This window comes from Meriones unguiculatus, chromosome 6 (assembly GCF_030254825.1).
Source record: "Meriones unguiculatus strain TT.TT164.6M chromosome 6, Bangor_MerUng_6.1, whole genome shotgun sequence".
Classification (NCBI taxonomy): Eukaryota; Metazoa; Chordata; class Mammalia; order Rodentia; family Muridae; genus Meriones; species Meriones unguiculatus.
In genome coordinates, this window is record NC_083354.1 from 23,739,758 (window position 1) to 23,762,423 (window position 22,666).

Below are 22,666 nucleotides of genomic sequence, written 5' to 3' on the forward strand. Positions count from 1 at the left end.
GCCCGACTCTTCCCCCACCACAGGTGTGGTCAATGACATTGGCAATCAGCTACACCTATCAACTTGAGGGCCTGACGCACACACCCCCTGCCACCGCCCCGCTCCACCTGTAAGCATGGAAGTTCTGATCACCGCCAGCAGGGGGAGACAGGTCTCAGATAGAACATTGAACTGTAGGGCTCCCAGCACTTGAAAGTTCTGGGGAGGAGACCTTCCCTAAGAGGAAAGCCATTTCCTTTGGCCTTGAAGGTGAGGCTGATTTCACTGAGAGAGTGAAAGGGCATGCCAGATGGATGAAACAGCATGAGCAGTGGGGCTAAGAAGTGGTCATGAATTTTGCCTTCAAAAAACTGTCTATTTCCTTCTTCAACTTCTCCTCTTCCTTCTCTAAAGATTTATTGACATATTTTCTGTGTATGAGTGCTCTTTCTGCATGTATGCCTGCATGCCAGAAGAGGGCATCGGCTTCCATTGTAGATGGTTGTGAACTGCCATGTAGTTGCTGGGAATTGAACTCAGAGCCCTGGAGGAGCAGCCAGTGCTCTTAAACGCTGAGCCATTTCTCAAGCCCCTGAAAAACCCTGCCTATTTTGAAAGGGGGGAGCCAGCAACCCCAAGGCATGTCCTTCCCAGGCTCTGAAAGGGTCCCAGCTGCCACGTGTGGGTCCAGCCACTGCGGGAGTATGGGGAAGGTTTGTATCATTGCCTTGGGTCTCATTCTAATGGCCATAGCTTCACTCTTCGGTCCTGGTAACTGACCAGACCCTGGGGCAGGAGAGGCTGTCAATCCAGGATGTCCTGTGGCCTGCATCCTTAGCTGATGGCACATGTCATAACCAGGACTTTCAGTTCTCGTCTTCATGTCCACTAGGGTGCTAAGAAGTTGCCAAAGAGCCTTGAAAGCCCTGCTGAGGGCCTCTAGGCTCCAGCACTGTCCTGCTCCAAGCCATGCGTTATCCTGGCCACGCCTTTCGCTCCCATCAGGGGCTCATCTCCCCTGGCTCCGCCCCATCCCTTCTTTCCTTACCCAGTAGTCCTTACCAACCCCCCTGCCCACGCCCTCTCTACTCACTAAACACCGGTGTAGCCGGGTGCGCAAAGGCACTCGCCCGTGCGTGGGTCGCAGCTAGCGCCATGGTGGCACTGACACGGCAGCTGGCAGCCTTTGCCGTGGGTACCGGGAGCACAGAGTTCCTCACAGCGCCAGCCTCGGAAGCCTGGGGCGCACACACAGGCGCCAGTGATAGGGTTGCAGAGGGCGCCGTTCTGACACTGACACCGGTTGCTGCAGTGGGGACCCCAGTGCTCGCTGTCACAGCCTGCAAGAGAGGACACACGGGTGAGGGCTCTCCTTAGAATGAGGGTCCACATGGCTTTACAATCTCCACCGTCCCTGGGAAAGGGGCTGTAGATGAAATCCTTGGCCAGGTTCCACCAAGCCACCACGTGTTCACGGGAGCTGAAGGTGGTACATCCTCAAAGGCCGCCCCGAGCTCACTTTCAATGGAGGCCACGAGTCCCAGCCCAATGCAAACCTAGCCACGCTTTCTGCCTCCCTCTGTTCCTGGGAAGCCCTCCCTGGTTGGTCTGTCTCCAGTCCTCTCAACTGGACCTTTTCTCGGTGCTCCCTCCGGCCACCTCCCTTCGCTGTGACCCTGCTCCTCTCAGTACCAGCTGGGTCCAGCCTCCGGTCAGTCTATGCAGCCCTCTTTTTCTCTTTCCCCACTCACAGTCTACCCTCTCACTTATTCATTTGCCCCGGGATGTTTCTTCTGATTCACTGTGCCTACCCCTAGCTCCACCTCTCTGCTCTTCTTTCCCTCTTCCTCCTTTCCAGGAATACCTCCAGGCCCCTGGCTGTTTCTTCAGTTCAATTTCCTCACTGCCTAAGCTCCTTCAGAAAGAGCAGGAGAAAAGAAACGTATCCCTGGGAGGTGAAAGACAGCCTTGGAGATCTTTCCCTGTAATTAAATGTTTTCAAAGACGGATGGCTTTCTGGAAACCGGCCTTCTAGGCCACGGAAAAGGATAGAGTGGCCCAGAACCCCAGGAAGGTTACCCAGCTTGCTGTCACCTCCCACTTTGACCTCTCTCTGGGGGCATTCTGGAAGCAACAAAAATAAGATGTTTCCCAAACACTGAGGTTTTTCTCAGTGGGAATGGAGTTTAGGTTACTGACAGGCACAAATACTGTTCTAGAATTTGGAAGGCAAGAAAGATTGCTTCCAGTTAAGGCAGTCAGGTGAGGGTTCCTCATTGCAAGTGGGCAGTGAAAGATGGCTCACTTGTCTGCCTGCCAGAGGACCATCTGTCTTGCTCTCAGCACCGAAAGTCCTCTGTTCCAAAGAGCACTGCAGCTCTGGGCAAGCTGGAGTGGAGGTGACCCTGCCGCCCGTGGGCACAGATGGCCGGCTGATCTTTGCACCCCAGCTTTCTAGGATTTTGCTGCTCAGAGGGAAGGGCAAGTCAGTGGCACAGGAAAGGTGTCCCTGGGGCAGAGCACTGTGGTGCTCTGATGCTGAGCAGGCACAGGGAGGCAGAGACTGGCGCGGCCTGTGAGTATGCGCGGTGCCTTTGGCCATCCAGTGCCAGGCAGGACCGCTGAGTCTCCGGTCCCCACCACCTCATCTTGGCTTACTCACCTGTGCCCTGCGTACTGATACATACAGACTGGCCAAGCCATGAGCAGGCGTCAGCTTTAGTTTCTGAGCCCACTCAGAGCGACAGCCTCTGCTCACACTGACAGAGGCTCACAGGACAGAAACTGAATGGCTGTGCAGCACCCCGCCCCCTCCCAGCCCACGCTTTCTAGAACCCTGGCCAGGGAGTGCAAAGACTGACAAAATTACCCTCGGTGTGTGCACGCACCCTTTCTCTCCTTCCCAGTTTTGAATGTAAGTGTGTATACATGCATGTTTGTGTGATTGTGTGCATACAGTGCGTGTGTATGTACCGTGCTCAAGGAGGCCCAAAGTTATGTCAGGAATCTTCCTCAATCACTCTCTCCCCCTTACTCAATAAGGGGGGGGTCTCGCAGTCAACAGGTGTGGCTGAACTCACCACAGCTTGCTCTGGGATGCCCCGTCTCCACCTTCTGAAGCTGGAAGTACAAGGGGCCTCCACGCCCACAGACATTTACTTAAGTTCTGGGCATCTCGGCAAGTGCGTTAACCAGTGAGCTGTTCCCCGTTTCCCCTCTCTCTCTTTATCTCCAAACACACGTAGTTAGCATTCAATGTGTATGTGCTCTGATCCCATTACAGTAATGACAGTCATATTTAAATCTCCCCATGTGTCAGGCCCCAACCTGGAAGTCTTAACCGCGTGAATGGTGTTTAATGCTCACAGGTTTCACCTTCTTCCCTGCTTGACAGACGGCAAGATAGAGGGTCGCAGACGTTCCATGATTGTTCAGGTCCTAGCAGGATGGGAAGCTTGGAGGTGGCACTGAGAACAGAGCAGTGGCTGTAAAGCAGATGTCAGCGACACCACAGAGACTGGCTACAGTCTCAGGCCCCAGACAAGAGATTCTGCACCTTCTGGGGCCCGCAGCTGCTCCACAGAAAAGTGTGCCAGTCTGAAGCTAGCAGAATCCCTCAAGGGCCCACCAAGCATCTAGTGACATTTTGTTTTTCAGGTGCTTATCAATACCTCCACAAATTTTTTTTTTCTTTTCAGTTTGGAGAGAGGATTCCACTATGCAGCTCAGGTTGGCCTCCAGAGTGCCAGGATTGTGGGTGTGAGCTGCCATGTCTGGCAGTGAGCTCCATTCTTTCTAGAGCAGCCCTAACCCAACAGGTGACAAAACTGTGCCCTGGATAAGGAGGTGGCAGAATGCTGTCACAGGGTCTTGTAGCAGCCACTTTCTTCCCTCACTCGTCCACTTGGTATCTCCCAAGTACCTAGGAGCGACGTGTTGTGGAGCGCTGTCTTCCAAGAGTAACAGACTTGACCACAGCCATCTTCATCAAGAAGCTGTGACCACTTGCAAGGGACCATCAAGAGCAGGCCTGTCGATATTTCCCCCCAGATGAGAAGGTGGCTTCCGGTTCTCCTTCCTGCTTCTTTCTCCCAGCTATATGGACTTCTGCCAGCTGCTTGGGGTCTAGAGGGGTGCTGGAGGGGGTGAGGAAGTGGTCGTCTATTCAAGCTGGAGTGAGACTTTTCAGTGACATGGCTGCTTTGGCCCTCTCACTCCTGTCAGTGGCCTCTCACCCATGTTCCGGAAGTAAGCCCATTAAACTCAGTTTTGTCAAGTTGGACTTTGCTGAAATTGTTACTTTAGTCCACTTCTGGAATCTGTCACTTTGATGTCCTATCTCAGGTAAGTAGACATTCATTCATGTCTTGCCAGGAAAGTTCATACAACATGCAAGGAGGTAACCTTCCCTCTCTGGAGAGAAATGGTTTATCATGGAATGGGGTTGAGGCAGAGTCACCGAATTCAGCACTTGGGGATGGTGCTAGAATAAAGGAGGCTTAGGACATTGTAGAAGTCATGAGAACACAGCCCTGGCCCCTCACACCTCAGATGTGTGTATGAACATGCCTGTATTTGTGTCTCAGTGTTTGTGAAGCCCCTAAACCCAGAAGGCAGGGCTAGGGAGATAGCTCAGTGGCCTAGAGCACCTGCTGTGAAGGCAAGAAGTCCTGGGTTCAAATCCTACATAATAGCCAACCACGTAACCCCAGTTGTGTGGGGTGGAGACAGACAGATTTCAAGAGCTCACTGGCCAGCCAACTTAGCTTCAAATTCAGCAAGAGACTGTCTCACAAATAAGGTGGCGGGCTAGTGAGATGGCATGTCAGATAAAAGGCGCTTGCCACCGAGACTGAAGACCTGAGTTCAGTCCTCAGGGCCCAGACGGTGGAAGGAGAGAAGAGATTCTGCTAGGTTGTCCTCTGACTTTCGCACAAACTGTGGCATTTACACACACACACACACACACACTTACACACATGTGTGCTCACAGGAAGGTGAAAAAGTGACAAGATACACAATGCCCTCTTCTAGCCTCTGCATATGTGTGCATAACACACGGGCACAAACATGTGTGCATGCACACACATGTACACACCCACACCCCAGCAGGAACGCAGGGAGATAAGCAGAAAACACAGACTAAGACAGCACGGCTACCTGCGGCCATCAGAGGACACATGACTCCCGGCATCCGACCTGGCAAGGGAAAGCTGAGCTAACTCAAACAGTTCTGACCAGAGAAGCGAGGAAGTATGTCATCCAGGGCAGAGAAATTTCTCCCCAGACCGACCCAATGGAAATAAAAATATTAGGGACCACAGCGATTGACTTTAGTTGTCTGAAAAATTCACTTAAAAACTCCCCATCCCACAGTGATAACGGAAATGAGGCGGAGCTGGGAGAGTCAATTATCCACTCTGCTGAAGGCAAGCAGAGCGCTCACGGCACAATTACAGCGGGGCCTGCGCTCCTGTGCGGAGCCACACACTGTCCAATTTGGCCAGGCTTTGTCAAACCCTCACATAGGTGGGTTTATTCTTTTCCCTTCACTCTGTCGCAGACTCTGCTCTCTAATTATATTTGGATCCTGCTGATTTTTCAGCTTCGTTTGGCAGCTACCCAGGGCTTAAGGGACACCCAGAGGTACATGGCTGGCGGCTCAGCCCCCTCCCAGTTGGCCCTTCAGACTCTAGATCCAGCCTTACGGGCTCCAGGTCCTCTCAACGGTCCATGGTTTGCCCAATCTCTCTCACAGTAACTTCACTATGGACAGGCTTCTCGGTTTGTGGCCTTAGTTGAGGGAGCAGTTTCTGTAAAACCAGGCCAGGTACCACAGGTGCCCACTGAGGTCAGGGAGGCTGTTATTAGCCCCATTTTTCAGACAAGGAAGAGAGGCTCAGAGATGCTAAATAACTTATTCCAGGTTATATAGCTAGGGGGTGGCTGGGGTCAGTCAGGGGATGCAGGATGCTGGCAGCTAGCCTGGCCAGCTAATGTTAAAACTCCACAGAGGTAACAGCTAAGGTCATGGCTCAGCTGGTAGAGTGCCTAACTGATCTGTGTGAGGGGACTGAGTAAGCAGGGGTGATGGCACACACCTGTAATCCTAGCACCCGGGAGGTAGAAGCAGGAGGAGCAGAAGTTCCAGGTCATCCTCAGCTACATAGTAGGTTTGAAGTCAGCCTGGGCCACGTGAGACATCGTCTCGAAAAAGAAAAACTCCACATGGACGAAGGGCAGAGGGCCTCCCACCAGTGCCTTGCTTCAGCGCTGGTTTAAGTATAATTAGCGGCCCCAGGTTTTCTGCAGCAGACACTTATGTTTTCTTCTGTTGGTGTCGTGCCTTATTTCTATTTTCCTACTGTATTATGTGGCATTAAATTCCCATCTTAATCAGTTCCGTACACGGCCTGATAGCATTCATGACATGTGTTAACATTAACACTACCATTCCCAAACCGTTCCGCTGCCCAGGTACTCGCTCTAACTACTTGTAATGACTTCCCATCCTTGGCCATTAGTAAACTTTAATCTTTCTGCATCTGCCCACTCAAGCCATTCATATGAGTGAAAGCATGCAGCAGCAGCCTTTTGTGCTTGCCTTATTTCACTTAACATGCTTTCAAGATCCGTTCTCATTGGCTGCGTACTTCATTCTTTTAACGACTGAGCGTATCTGCTGTGTGGATACATCACCTCTTGTTTGTCCATTCCTGGGATGCTCCCACTTTTTTGGCTGTTGTAAATAATGTAGATATTACGGTTGACAAACAAGTTTTACCTTTTAACTTTTGTCCTATCTCTAATTTTTTTCCTTTTGAGACAGGGTTTCTCTGTGTAACCCTGGCTATCTTGGAACTCTCTCTGTAGACCTGGCTAACCTCAGGCTCAGGGGTCCACCTGCCCCTGAGTGGTAGGATTTAAGGGTGTGTCACCATTCCTGGTCTGGTCTTATCTTGATTTGTTTTGTTGTGTTGTGCTCATATATGCTGAGCAGCTGTCCTACCTATATACCCATCCAAGAGTATCTTTTTAAAAAATATTTTATTTATTTATTATTTATACAGTATTCTGCCTGCATTGTGCCTGCAGGCCAAAAGAGGATACCAGATCTCAGTATAGATGGTTGTGAGCCACCATGTTGCTGGGAATTGAACTCAGGACCTTTGGAAGTACAGCCAGAGCTCTTAATCTCTGAGCCATCTCTCTAGCCCCCTAAAAGTATCTTTTGAGTTCATGAGGCTCATTTATTAAAGGTACAACTGAACATAGCTTTATGCTTTTCTTGACTTTCCTACTGGGAACTACAGTTTGGTTCACCACTGTTGATATTGGGTCCAGGAACCAGAGTCCAGTTTCTTCCATTAACTCTGCGGTTTTCCTGGGTTGGGGATGGGGGGCCAGGGTGTGTCCTTAATGCTATGATGTTCTCCCCACCTTCCCTTCCAACGTCCCACCTAGTTAGGCATGAAGGAGCCGAATGCACTTCTGGATGCCTAGCCAGCTTGCCCGAGGCCCCATTCCCCAGTGGCACATGGGTCCTTTCCTTAGACAGTGGGCCTCAGCCTGGCTGTACTCTGGCATCCAGGGAAGGCACAAAGAAACTCTTCCACAGGCCTCACCCTCACCCTCATCACTTTTTCCCTCGAGACAGGGTCTCATGTAGCCCAGGCTGGCCTCAAACTCACGATGAAGCTGAGTATGACCTTGAACTTCTGGTCCTCCTGCCATGTCCCAATGCTGGAGTTACAGGTATGTGCCACCACATCTGGCTTATGTGGCGCCTAGACAGAACCAGGGCTTCACACAGCCTGGCAAAGCTCTCTACCAACTGAGCCACATCCCCAGGCTCTCTCCCACCATTTTGATTTAACTCATGGCCAAAGGCAGAGGGCCCGACAGAAGTCTGCTTTGGTCCTTTCAGGGAAATGGGCAAGAGGATGCTGGGCTGGGGCAGGGGACAAGGAGAGAAGGATGGTCCCTCCCATTTCACAGCTGGAGTTCTGAGACCCAGCAAGGGACAGTGGTGACTGTCAAGGGGCTTTTTTTTTTTAAAGATGTATTTATTTATTATGTACATAGTACACCAAAAGAGGGCACCAGATCTCATTATAGATGAGATTGTGAGCCACCATGTGGTTGCTGGGAATTGAACTCCGGACCTTTGAAAGAACAGTCAGTGCTCTTAACCTCTGAGACATCTCTCCAGCACCCTGTCTACCCTCAATCCTGAGGGAGAACCGTCCAGCTGATACTACAGTGACTTCCTAGGAAGCATGTCCACATGTCACCTGGCTTGTCCTAGTAAGCATAGCCAAGTTCTCTTGGTGGCTGAACCCCTTGACTCCTCCTAAGCCTGGGCTGCAGTTAGGATGGAGGCATGAGTCCCAGCTCATGCCGTGCAAACAGGAAGCCCTCAGCCCTCCCTGAGCCCCAGGTCTGTTTTAACACCTGCAAAATGATGAGTTTGGATTGGTACTTCTGTCCTGTAGTCAGCATTCCTCAAGAAGGCATTTGGAAATGGAGGTCCCTTCCAAAGGCCAAAGAGGTCCTCATCCAGAAACTGGAGCAGGCCAAGCACTGGGTCTTCTTAGTCCTAAGCTTGTGATGCTAATTATATCCACTTGAGAAATGGGCCAGAGTGGGCAGGGAGGTTCCTGGGCTCTGAGAGGACCCATTGCTCAACTCTCCTCCCTCCTGCACCTAGATGATCAAAATCAAATAACCACAGACACCAAGCACTGTAGATTCAAACTCCATCTCCAGACACTGCCCCAGTCTTGGCAGCCACTCTGAGCACGATTGTACTGAGGTGCCGTTAGCTTTTAGTGATCTTTGATGCACGGACTGCTCTCTCCGTGGTACCTAGGCACGCGATCTGTGATCATCTGCAAGGCAACAGTCCTCCTGCGGCCATGCCCAGTGCAGACGGTGCCTCCATGTCCCTCTGTCTCCTGGGGCAGGTGGAGGACTCTGGAGTGGCCACACAGTAAAGGAGAGATGGAGACAGTAGACCGCACCTGCCCAGTGCCTGCTCTACCCTAGCACCAGCTCTGGGGAAAAGAGGCTCAGGCGTTCACTCACCAAACAATTGCCGGGCCTGCGCCGTGCTTGGGCTGAGAAGTCCACAGCCAGCGTGAGGCGTGGGCAAGGGCATGGAAGGTGGTGCTGGCCCCCACGAGTAGGGAGGCAGCAGGTTCTGGGGCAGTTTGGGGGAACAGCTGCCTGCTGTGTATTTGTGGGGGGACTCAGAGGTCCTGGAACTGGGGTCCAGGGCAGGACGGGGCAGAGCCAGCCACATCCTTTTCAACCTCCAGCATGTCAGGAGACAGTGGTGGGCAATGTGGCTCTACTGAAGCTGCATCCCTCTAGGCGGGTGAGGAAACCAAGCCGAGGCCTGGGCTCCCAAACGTCATCGCCGTGACTACATGGCACTGCACAGGACACGGCGCTCCAGGCTGGGGGCGGTCACTGTTATCAGTGCGACAGCGCACTGGAATGTACTGCGGTGTGTAGCTGCCTGGGCTCTCTCCCAAGCACTCCAGTTTTGTTTTTTTTTTTAATAATAAGTAATAAAAAATGATTGTGAGGCTGTGGAGATGGCTCTGTGAGTAAAGTGCTTGCTGCTCAAGTATGAGGACCCAAGTTCAAATCCCCAGCACCCACCTAAAAGGCTGGACATGGTGATGCATGCCTGCAACTCTGGTGCTGGAAGGGCAGAGACAAGCAGATCCTTGGCCTCACTGTCCCCCCAATCTAGCCAAAATAGGTAGCCCCAGGGACAGGTGAGACACCCTGGCTCAGAAAATAAGATGGAAGGCTGCAAAGATGGCTCAGCAGAGGGCACTTGTCTTCAAATCTGATGGCCTGAGCTCAGTCCCTGGGATCCACATGATGGAAGGCGAAAACCGACTCTGGCAAGCAGTCCTCTGACGTCATGCACATGCTGTGACCACACGCATGCACGCACACACACACACACACACACACACACACTAATTGAAATAAAAATGTGAAGGGAGATCAAGGAAGACCCTTGGTATTGACCTATAGTCTGCACACACACCCCCCCCAGAAAAAAAGAACAGCAAAAGGCTGGAGTGCATGCAGCCCCAAGTGTCTGTCTCTGTGTGACCGTGTGCTGGGGGTCATCACATCCTGAGACATCCCCAGGCACAAATCCATTCATCCACTGTCTGTTAACACCATCGGCAGGCGAGGTGCTGACTGACACATGGGTGTGATCCTTTACATGCTTACTTGGGGGTGTGTGAAAGTCAAACTTATTAACCCTCCTGACTCAATGGGGACTTCGCTTCTTTACCAGGGGCTGCTCTGGATGCAGGAGCGTCACAGCGTCACAGGGCAGGGACGGGGAAGAAGCTGGGCTCAAGACCTTGCAGATACAGCCTCTGGCAGAAGCCGTAGTCTTTAGGATGCAGATCCCTCTGCAGAGGAAGGAAGCTAGTGCGTGTGCCGTGCTCACGCCCACACCACCTCGAAGGCTCTCACAGCCTCTGGCTCGCCTCCCACGGAAGGACAGTTTACTACAGGGCTCTGGAAGCATGGGGCAGGACACTGGGGGACCCTGCTCTCACCCTGTTTATGATCACCGGAGAAGGGGTTGGCCACGTTAGAGCCCACAGCCTGACTGTGGAGTCCTACGCAGTGGCTGTTCTGATCAGAGGTTTGAGAAGCTGCTGGGGCTCCTCCTGTGGAGGAGAGGCAGGCTGTGGGCTGCCTCCCAGGATCTGAGGCTGCGGGCTAGCCCTCAGGGCCCCAGGCTGCAGGCTAGCCCTCAGGGCCCCAGGCTGTGGTTGTCAGTCTAGTCCTCAGCTCTGCTGGGAGCCCCCACCACCCCAGCTTTAACGAGAACGGCTCTACCCCCCTGCTCTGCCACCTCACGCTGCCTTTGAAGTTAAGGGGCCCCACAGTTGATTCATCTTCCCAATTTGCCTGGAGAGCTTCCTAGTTCATGCAGTGCACAAAGGATTTCCTCTTTGCAAAAGCCTTCAAAGGAGCCGCAGACCCCTTGCCCTTCCCAGCCCACACTGCCTTTCAAGGTTCCGGGAGGCAAACTCAGGCTCTCGCTCTCTCTCTCTCTCACACACACACACATACACACCCGAGAACTTGGTGACAGTCCCCAGTGTGAGCCTCCGCTGTAGATGTGGATCACAGGAAACAGGGAAGCACATGGGATGCCGTCACTATGAGAGCCAAACGTGTCGCCCATAGGGACGGAACCCTAGACTCTGCCACCATTTCTACCCTCTTCTTCTCACAGAGGACCCCTAGGCAACATCTCTGCAGCTCTGTCACGGGCTTTGGGCCTTCCTGGGTCCTTTATAGCAAGTAACAGGCTCAACCCAAGTGAATAGGTGTCACAGAGTCTGGGTCCATAGAGTCTAAAGGTACCATGGGTCTGAGTGGGCCAGCCACGGGTGGTTTCCTTGTGCCAGTCCATGGCTCCCGAACTTCTGTGTGCTGTTGACTCTCACACAGTGATAAAGAACGAAGAGGGAAGCATGTGTGGTGGGTGAACCAGTTTCTGCTCTTGAAGGTCTATGCTTCCTGTCCCAGAGTTCTTCCACAGGTCTAACTGAGGGATTTCCTGCTGTGGTGTGAAAAGTTTTCCTACCCCGCTGTCTCTGGAAAGTCACCTGGGGTGGGCAGCCCTGCCCCTCACAGAGAGGCAGTTAAGGTGGTTCAAGGTCTCTGCCTTCAAACACCTGTCTGTTTTGTGCCTCGGGTCCAACCCCACAAAGAACAGGCCAGAACCAGCCAAGCCAAGACAGTGGGAGCATGGGTGGTGATGGTGGTGATGTCAGCTCTCAGGGCAGACACGCGTGTGCTGAATGTCACTCACAGGTGCCATTGAATGCCATTGATGCACGCGTCAATGAGACTGCCAAATAAACATAGCCAGTGGACGCTTGCCTTACTTCACACAGCCGATCTTCCAACTGCCTGGCTTTACCTGCAGCAGGACCTTCTCTACAGAACAACACGGCTCAGTTGGTGAGTGCTCACATTCTAAAAAACTGTGTGTGTGTGTGTGAGGGGTGTATGTGGGGGGTATGTGAGTTGCACATGTGGTGCATGAAGGTTTAAGAACCACTCTCTCCCTCCACCACGGGATCCAAGAACCAAGGTCGGGTTGTCAAGTTTGTGCTGCTAAGCCCTGTCACTGTCCCATTAGTGAGTACTTCTGACTTTCTCCTGGGCTCATACATCACCAAGCAGAAAAAGGTGTTCCCATTGCTCAGCTGGATAGACTGAGCCTCAGGTCCTGCCAGAGAGGGTAGAGACCCAGGTCTTCAGATTCAGACTTTCATCACTCCGCAGGTATCACGTCTAGCTGGGGTTGCCTGGTATGAGTCGCCCCCAGCGGGAAACCACTCCTTTGATGTATGTATGTTTGTGTGTGTTTGACATATATTGGAGCCTATACAACTCTGTCTTGTCATTTGTGTCCTGGTCCATTTGTTCCCAAATGAGAGAGGGACTTGGAGAGCAGCTCCTAGCCTGGCCTGCCAGTCAAGGATGCTTTATCTGTCACTGTCACAGGGGAGGCCTGAGGATGAGTGACAAATGCCACCTGTCTGCTAAGGGTTACTGTCACAAGCCAAAGACTGGCTGCTTCTGAGACCTGTGGAGCACAAGGCCCGGAGACGCCTCTGCCGAAGCCCTGAGAGGGCCGTGAGGGACAGAGGGGTAGCATGGACAGCAGCTCCAAAGGGCTCTGTTTAGGTCCCTGCTCACACACCGCTTCCTTGGATACCCTTCCTTAAAAATGACATTTTCTTTGCTGCACATGCATGTGTGTCTATGGGGGGTGCACACATGTCATATGTGCGAGGGTCAGAGGACAACTCTCAGGAGGCATTTCTCCCCATTGACCACTGGGTCCTGGGTCAAACTCAGGTCACTAGGCTTGGCAACCAAGTGCCTTTACCAGCTGGGCCTGGAGCCCCTCCCCCACACTTATGTTTTGCTTTGTTTTTTTGAGATAAAATCTCATGCAGCCAGACTGGTCTCAAACTCACTATATAGATGTGGATGGCTAAGAACTTTTGATCCTTCTTCAGTCACCTCCCAGGCCTCAGTATCCCTTAAAGACTCCACCTATCTCTTCAACATCCTGTGCACTAAGGCTCAGTGTAACCGCCTCCCCCTCAGAGAAGTAAACTCCTCCTGTCCCCAGCTACCTACTGCTGTCTGCTTTGACCTCTAGGTATTACACAGGCCTCGGGTCACAGCCCCAGCTCTGTATGGCCCGGAAGGGGATCTTCAAGAACAATCTAAGAGTGATTGCAGGAAGCAGGGGAGGGGAAGGGGAAACTGACAGGAAGGGGGAAGTGGGGAGCATGCCTGGAGCTGATTCTGGGGTTAGGATGGGTAAAGAACAGCAGCCCTTCTGGTGACAAGGAACCCAGGCTTTCAGCCTGTGCCCTCCGAGCCTGCCCTGTGCTGGGGGCTGGTGGGGACAGGCATTCCCTCTGTCCTGGGGCTCTGGCCCTGTGCCTGTGTGGAGTCCCCGGCTCCACACAGTGAGTGCTGTGTGGCTTAGTGAGCCACGGCTACCTGCTGAGGGAACGGAGCTGCCTTATTCCCCACTGCACACACGGCCCCTGGCCCGTTGTCTGGTGTGCATCAAGGGCTCGATATTAATGTGTTGACTCAATGAATAATTTATATGAAAATGCTACATGAGAAATGGCTTAGAGGGCCAGGGTAAGAAAAAGTGAGGTGGCTCCTGCCCTTGGGTCCTGGTGACTCAGGCCGGGCATAGGGTGGTACAATGACATGACAGAAGACAAAGGCCAAGTCACACTAGACACTTGGGATGAATGGCCAGAGGAGGTAAAGGTTACATAGCAATGGGGGTGGGCTGGGGGACAATCAGGCTTCGTGGTTAGTAGGCAGGATGAGGGGGGCAGGAAGAGAGGTACTGGGAATAGCAGAAATGGAGGCTGGGGACAGGCATGCCATCCCCAGGGGTAAGGGAAGTCTGGATGGAGCATCTTTGGGTTTAGAGCAGGGGTGTGGAGAGAGGAACTTATGTTCAAATAGTTCATACCAGAAGGAACCTAAAGGCTGGGCATGGCAGCCCCACGTCCCCCTCTGCTTCCCCACCCCCCTCCTCTCATTCTTCTCTGCTGTGCCTGGGTCCTTAGGGGCCTGAGGACGAGGTTACCCCACCTAAAGTATGAGGTTGTCCTGGAGTGGCATGCTGGGACACGGAGAGGCTGAAGCTACCGAAATTGAATTGGCTGTTTAAACCAAACGTGCCTTGGTGGGCCTCCCCAATATGTGGGGGTTTCTTTGAAAAGTCTTAAAGCATTTCACTTTCAAAGGGATCTAGAAGAGAGCCAGGAAGAACTCAGGCACATAGTCAGAAGCCTTTGAACCTGAGCTGAGAGCTCCCCAGACCCCACTGTCCAGAGTCAGGGGATAAGAAAGCCCGGGAGCCTAATTGGTAGCTAACTGAACACCAGGGAGGGCAGGAGAGGATTCGGCCTGAAGGAGTCGTCAGGGATGAAAAGTGGCTGATCATGGGTTTCCGTGCCTGAATCGCCGTGGTGGGGAGATGAGCTGCCGCTTAATGATCCTATGGATCAAGCTGTGTCTAGCTGGTGAATTCCAGAGGATTTCAAGGCACTTACCATTGCAGTCCTAGCTGGGCACCGTCATCACTCGGCCCAGGAAACAAATAAACACACCAGGCACGATCAGGTCAGTGGACCATGACTCAGGCTTCTTGTGTGGACAATGGGCGAGGCAATGTCCCCCGCTACTATCCCCCTGGCATTTCCACATGTGACACAGGGTGACAATATCTTGAATTGAATTGGAGAGCCTTTAAGGCAGACAAACAACCCAAAGACCTGTAAAATAAACCTGCCTATTTATGTCCCACTCTACATCTAAAACTGGGAAGACCAACTAGGGATGTGGCTCAGATGATGGGGTGCTTGCCAAGCATGCATGGATTTCTGGGAGAGGGAGGAGAGGAGCAGGAGAACAGAGGGAGGAATATTTTTGTAAGTCAGGTGTTGTATTCCACACCCGTAATTCCAGCTAAGAAGGCTAAGGCAGATGGATTTCCCTCAGTTTCAGGCCAGCCCAAGAAATGTATTTTCGTAATGTCTTTTATTCATAAACTGCTCTGAAGTAAAATAGCGGCTGTTTCTGTTCGTTTGATCTGGCTGGTGGATGTGTTTTCATAGTATTTTCTCTACTTATATCACAAATATTTAGCAATTTCTTTTTGAGACAGTTTTGTGTATCCTAGGCTGGCCACAAAATCACTGTGTAGCCAAAGATGACCTTGAACTTTGGCCCCTCCTGTCTTTGGCTTCTCCTGTCTGTATGCTGGGAGACAGGGTATGCCACAACTCTAGTTAATGGGATGCTGAGAACTGAACAGGGCTTTGCACTAAGTCCTCTATTGATGAGTTATCAAGCACAAATATTTAGTGATTTTTAAGTAAATCTGGTAAAGAGCCATCTTTCTGACTTCCCATTTGAAACAGAAGGAGCCATGTCCGTGTACCAATTATACTTCAATGGGAAGGGCTGGATTTTGGATAGTAAGATCCCTGTTGAAGCCAGGCATGCTGGAGAACACCTTTAATCCCAGCATTTGGGGAGGCAGAGGCAGGCGGAGTTTGAGGCCAGCCTGATCTACAAAGCAAGTCCAAGGCTACACAGAGAAACCCTGTCTCAAATAAACAAAACAAACAAACAAATCCCTGTTAGAGGTATGCAAATAGAAGTCAGACAGGTCCTTCATTTTGTGGGAGCAACAGGGGAGGGAGGTTGGATTCCTACCTTAGAGGATGCTTATAGGTCCCAGGTCTGTGGCTGGCTGGTCCAACTTGTCACAGGCCAACGATAGCGCTGTCCGTGGTGTTGAATCTTACCACAAGATTGAGTGTTCGTGTGTGTGTGTGTGTGTGTGTGTGTGTGTGTGTGTGTGTCCATCAGACAACCTTAGCTGTTTTCCCACAGACTCCACCCCCTTTGTTTTTGAGATAGAATCTCTCATTGGCCTGGAGCTCACCAAGGATGCTGCGCTGTCTGGACATTGAGCCCCAGCAATCCACCTGCCTCCACCTCTCCATCCCTGGGATTACAGGTACGCATCACCACACTTGGCTAATTATTAAAAGATGTGTTCTGTAGACTGACCTCAATCCTCGTGCTTGTGTGGCAAACACTTAACTGAGCCATCTCCTCAGCCCCACCAGTGAGCTTTTGAGAAGTCTTTCCACACCATGGAGTTCAGCACAATAAGCCTACCCATCCTCAACACTGTGACACAAAAGAATGTTTCCATTCCCAGGACATCTTGTGATCAAAATGACAATAGGAATCTCTAGTGGGCTTGTACCATTTGCTTTCATGAACCTTCTCCCCCTCTGCCTTCTGCTCTGACTCTGAGAAGTCTGCAGACCCCTTGACCTGCCAAACAAGTAATTTCTCCAGGTGAGTGAATGCTTACAAACATGCCTGCAAAAATACTTTAGTGCTGAGATGGGGGGGTGTCACCATGAGGACCTGAGTTCAGATCCCCAGCACTATACAACATAGAGAGACAGGTGCAGAAGTCTGTAAGCTCAGCCCTGGGGAGGCAGAGACAGGAGCACCTTGTCTCTGGCCAGCCATCCTAGCCAAAATGGTGAGCCCCGGGTTCACCGAGAGACCCTGTCTCAAAAAAGTAAGATGAGAGTGACTGAGAATGACAACCATTGTCAGCCTCTAGCTACTACCCACACTCACGTACTTACACTGGCACACGCGTGCACATGCACACACAAATAATTATTCGTGGTCAATACCACAATTACGTCTGCTCCCATGAGTATGGAGTGGACTGATGGGCTGGGGTGGGAGCCAAGATGGCTCTAAGTGTTCTGGGTCAGGCGGAGATGAAAACAACAACAACAAAACTTTGAGAATGTTTTCAGCAAGCCCGTCCAGCTGGCTTCCCTGTGGGGGAGATGGGAACCTTTTCAGGTGCTGCCTGGTGACATTTGCAGGCATCACAGGCTTTCTGAGCATGCTGGCGGGAGGCATCTCAGAGTGGAGAGGAGGTGGGGGGATGTTGTCCTCACCGAGTAGGGGTAGTGTCACCAAGTTGGGGAAAGGGTGTCTGCCTGGGATGGTCCAGAGGGTTGTCCTAGAAATATGTTCCTGGCTGGGACACTTACCTGTTCATAGCTAGGCTCAAGTCCTACTCACCAGCTGATAGCTGTGTGACCTTGAGAAAGTCATCCCACTCCCCAGCCCTCTGTTTTCTCTTGTAGAAATGTGTACCCAGAAACTTTTGGGGCTGTAGCTGTAGCTCAGCTGGTAGATTACCCGTCTAGCCTGCACAGGGCTCTAGATTCGAAGCCCAGCACCTTGCAGTAAATGTGGCATGCATATATATCATCCCAGCATTTGGGAGGTAGAGGCAAGTGGATCAGAAGTTTAAGGTCATCCCTAACTACAAAGAGAGTTTGAGGCCAACCTGGGCTACAGAAGACCCTGTGGCTCTGCAGTATCAGCCTTCAGCCCACCTGAGCCTTGGCATTCATATCTGCTACAGGGAGGCCTGATATCAGCAAGACATTAGTGAGATAAGGATGTGAAGAGCCACAGTGTACCCACTTGTCACCACACTCTGGAAAGTAGAGGGTGGAGACTGGCCTGGAAGGTAAGAAAGTGGGGTTTTAGGCCCTGTTCTGAATGTCCCAGGTAGACCCACCAATTTAACCACAAAATTTGATGTTGGCCTCCGCCTCTTAAGAATGGAGGATGGGCTTGGCTCCTCCTAGCTCTGTGTTCTACATCCCCAAGCACCAGACTGTTCCCTGATGAGTTCTTAGGGCCTCCAAAGCTGGTGCCATGATGGCCCAGTGAAATGAGAAGGGACCCAACAGACACTTTTCATTTCCATTCCTCTCTGATGGGAGGGCCAGGCAGGGAGAGGCTGGAGGGCAGTAGGCTTCTTTCCCCTCCTGTACATACGGCTGAGCCCAGCAGTGGGCATGGCATCCACATAGTCAGCCGCAGATTCCATACAGAAACTGAAGGGCTGTGCCTGTGAGGTCTGTGTGTTCTGCTGAGCTGCACTGCCAAGCCTCGTTCTCTCTCTCTCCCTCTCTATCTCCTCCTCCTCCAACTGCTGCTGCTGCTACTCTGCTGGCATCCTTGACAGGAAAATTAATTGCTGTTTTCATTCTGTTTCTTGTTCCAGTCTATATCCCTGGAATAAGATCTCTGAATGACATTAAGCAACCTGTACACAAAGGCCTAGAGCACAGAGAGGAGGCTCGGGGCTGAGACAGAGCCAAGGACAGCTCCTACTGGCAGCCGGTGTGGCCTGCACACACCGGCAGCACACACACGTGGAGGGGTGCGAGCAGTGCCTGTATGCTTGAGTGTGTCCCTAGGAGGCACACGGCGCTGGCTTTTCCAGCCTCCCAACACAGCAAGGCCCTCCCTGGCGCATCCCTCTCCACAGTCAGTGGACCAGCTAGCTTGCTTTAATCCTCACCCACTTTGGCTCAGGTGCAATCAGCTTCTGATTCCATGGCTGCACCCCACTGTCCTGACTTGGGCTTGGGGGTGGGTAGGTCACAGGGCCAGGTGGAGGGAATGGGCCAACTGCAGAGGCTGTTGGGTCAGCCAATACTGAGGCCTCCTGCCAGCCCTGGCCACCTCCTCATGAGGATGGCATAGCTGACGTGTGAGAGGCTTATGCGTAGTTCAACCCTAAACTCTTAGGACGATATTAGGAAAATAAAGCCACCTACACACATACCATCAAGGACAACCAAGGGCATTCCAAAGGCAAGTCAGGTGACTTCCTTCTGCCCAATATGCTAATTCCCTGGTGTTGTTCTTCCTTCCCTTTCCCATTCTCTCCCATTTTCTCTTTCTCCCTCCCTTCCTCCTTCTCTCCCTCCCTCTCTCCTCCTCTCTCTCCCTTCCTTTAGAATGCTGATGATCAAGTCCAGGGCCCTGTGCATGCTAGGCAAGGATCATACCCCTGGGCCACATCCTCAGCCATTTGGTAAAGATCTTGGGGGGAAATCTGAATCATTTCTTAGGTTGCACACTATGGTGAGCATAAATGAACCTAGAGGAAGTCTAGCTACCCATTCACCCAACCCACAACTGTTTGCTGAGCATTTCCTGAAGGCCTAGCCCTTGCTTAGGAAATGGAGGGAAAGGGGGACAAGAAAGGACTAATAGTAAGGATACATCTATAGAAATGGGGAACCAGGGCCTAGACAGAGCTTGGCTAATAAAGAGCTTGCTTCCGCAGCACCTGTGTAGAAATTTCAAGTGTGGTCATGCATGTTTGAAATCTCAGCCCCTGGGAGACAGAGACAGCAGAATCCCTGGAGCTCACTGGCCAGCAAGCCTAGTCTAATTGATGAGCTACAGGGCAATAAGAGTCTCTGTCTCAAAGTATCGTATTCCTAAGGATGTACCAAGGTTGTCCTCTGGCTTAAACACACACACACACACACACACACACACACACACACACACACACACACATACACATGTGCACACACACACTCACTCACTTACTCCTGGGACGGCCATAGTCCCTACGTACAGGGAGTTATGACATAGTCAAGGCTTTAATTTTGAGGCAGCTTTTGCTATGATAGCTGTGACTACCCTTCAGCTTCCAGGATTTCAAGCCTATGCCAGCATGCTTGCTGTTTCTGTCCCTCTGGGAAGCTCATCTTCTTGCCATTTGCAAAGAGGATGTGAGGGAAAGTGAAGCGTCTGGCCAGGAGTCCTCCAGGGTGACAGAGGTCAGCACCTCTAAAGCTCCGGAGGTCACAAGAGCCCACGTATCAGCACAGGCTCCGTCTATGAAAGCTTCCTTCTAACTCAGGGGACCTCTCACAGTGTGCAACCCTGACAAAAGCAGAGACAGTCCAGCGGAAGCAGTGGAGGAAGGGATCCGGCGTCCTTCCTGCCGATCTTCCTTCAGCCCTTCTGAGCACAAGTAGAAACAACCAATTTTGCATCCAGGTGCTGGGTCCAAGCAATAAGCACAAATCTGCACACTCACATGCTCACACACCTATGTGTATGCACACACATACACACATGGTCCAGATCCTTCATTTAAAGTTTTAAAAACATCTGTCTGTCTGTCTCCGTGTGTGCACACAAGTCTGCGAACCTGTGTGTCTGTGTGCACACCTGCATTGGGAGGTCAGGGCAGAGGACAGCCTGGGAGAAGTCAGGGTTTTCTACCAAGTGAGACCTAGGGATCCAACGCATGTTCGGTGACAAGCGCCTGCACCCTCTGAGCCACTCTTTGACCCCAGCTCCCTTACTGTACAGACGGAGACACTCGTGGCTGAGGGGCCATGCCTTAGTCGAGGTCAAAGGTCTCAGGTGCCCCTCATCAGCCCTCACGACAACGTGCATTCTGCCCCTGACAGCACTCCCGGTTTTAAAACTCATGAAGCCTCAGCCCCTCAATTCTGGCTCCATTTTAACTTGGTCAGGTGACCTGGGAATTAGGCAGAGTCCCACAACCTCCAGCACATGACACTTGTTCTGCGTTCCAAGGGGAAGTCCCTGGCTCCCTGGAGTCTGTGTGCTCGTGGTCTTAACGACTCGGTGTGCACGATCTTGCAGTCTGTGCCTGGGGACTCGGAATTACAGATTAATATTCAACTAGCTGGAACGATCTTCAGGAGGAGGCTTGTGGTAATTAAGTTGGTTAGAGAACGTGTCAAGCTTTTTTTTTTAACAACACACAGGCACTGTAAATTAACTATGGAGGGAAGACGGGGTCCCTTAATGGTACTCCCTGACAGTCACAGGGTGGGGTTGGGAACGGGGGAGATGCACTCCTCATTCTGAAGAGAGAGTCCTGGGGGACTCTGCCTCAGGGAGGCTTCTGTGGGAGGAGGGAACATTAGAGGTGGGGCTGTTGAGCAGACTTTAATATATAAAAACCGCGCTCATATTTGATTTCTTTCCTTCCCTCCTTCCTTTCTTTCTCTCGTTTTTTCTTTCTTCCTTCCTTCCTTCTTTTATTTCTTTCTTTTTGAGACAGGCTCTCTCTGTAGCCCTGGCTGTCTTGGAACTCACTATATAAACCAGGCTGGCCTTGAACTTGCAGAGATTTGGCTGCCTCTGCCTCTCAGATGGTAGGATTAATCAGGTGCTGGGATCAAAGGCATGCACCCTTTTGCTTGGCTCGTATTTGATTTTCTAAACAAAAGAGGATAAAGTGGATCTTTGAAAGACTTTATTCAAAATTATAGATATTGTAGAAAATAAGTTTTGGTGCCAGTGCAGAATAATCTGTGCACTTTGAACTAGATGATTTTCTAAGGGTACCATGCAGCTAGCCAGGCTGGCCTGCAGCTCACTATGTAGTTAAGCCAAGGATGACCTTGAACTTCTGATTCTCCTGCCTCTTCCAGCTCCAGTATGCTGAGAGACAGGTGTATGCCACCATGCCTGGCTTATGAGGTGCTGAGATGGAAGCCAGGATGTTGAGCGATGGGAGCCCTCTGCTAACTGTACCCCAGCTCTGGAGCAGTGGTTTGCTATTAACATAGAGCCAAGCTGGTGAATAATTAATTGCTCACATTGCACAGCAGAAGTGCTGAGGTTGTAAGTACATGTGTATTTCCCTGGCTTTGCTTGCACGCCTGGATGTTTTTATGAATGGGGCAGGGGTTCCATGACCAGGGAATACTGGGACTAACCACAACTAGCAGCCAATGTGACTGGGGCCAAGCCTCATGCGCAGCATAGGCTTTGGGGGACTGAAGATGGAGAAAGCCACTTTTAATGACACAGTTCAAGTATGCCACTCTTGCATGATGGGGAGCCATTAAGCAAGCATAAATCAATGGGTTTTTTGTTTGTTTGTTTTGGTTTGGTTTTTTCAGTAGCAAGGATTGAATGGAGGGACTCATGCGGGTTTGATAGGTGCTCTACCACTGAGCTACAGCCTTAGCCCTGTGGGGACTCACAGATCCAGCAGAGGACAGCGCGGCAGGGCGTTCCCCAGCCAGGGTGCTGGCACAGATGTGAGCACAATGTGGGGTCTGGCAGAAGCAGGCAGAGGCGGTGACTGTCCTATACCTGGCAGGGCAATATCAGGCAGGACAAAGGCCGCCCCGACTTTCCAGCAACTTCAATTTGGCCACCTTTTGGGGACAAATCTTCTCAGGGATTGCTCTGGCCAGATGTGGCCACCAGAAGATGCCAGAAGATGCTGAGAAAGCAATGGGGGGCGGGGGAGAAGGGGAGGCTAAGCAGAAGATGGGGGGGGGGAGTCCATTGCCTAGCTCTAGGCCTCAGTTTCCTTATGTGGAAAAATGACATTTGTAGACGAGAAAGGAAAACGGCATTTGGCTCGTGAGAACACAGAGAAGCCGGAGGCTGACCTCTATGTACTTTGACACCCCAGGCTTCTCATGAACGTCACCTCAGACAGAAGGCTTGGGGAGGACACGTGACTCCTCTGGGCCTCAGTTCCCTCACGCTAAAGGGATAACGAACATGCTGACATCCTAGGATGCCTGAGGGAATGTTTTGTTTTGTTTTTCCCTTTTGGAGACAGGATCTCATGCAGTTTAGGGTTGACCTTGAATTTGTTAGATGGACGAGGACGGTCTTGAACATCGGA

The 22,666-nt window shown here is 51.6% G+C and overlaps 1 protein-coding gene across 21 annotated transcripts in view; it reads right to left on the reverse strand.

Moving 5' to 3' along the window:
- Positions 1–22,666, reverse strand: part of Megf11 (multiple EGF like domains 11) — a 314,659-nt gene that overhangs the window by 69,151 nt on the left and 222,842 nt on the right. For all 21 annotated transcript variants that reach the window (XR_009592252.1, XR_009592253.1, XM_060384901.1 and 18 more), the window contains exon 6: positions 1,073–1,319. Coding sequence is in view for 19 of the 21 variants with exons in the window: in XM_060384901.1 (XP_060240884.1) it covers positions 1,073–1,319 (247 nt within the window). In the remaining 2 variants the exon portion in view is untranslated. The remainder of the gene's footprint in view (positions 1–1,072; positions 1,320–22,666) is intronic.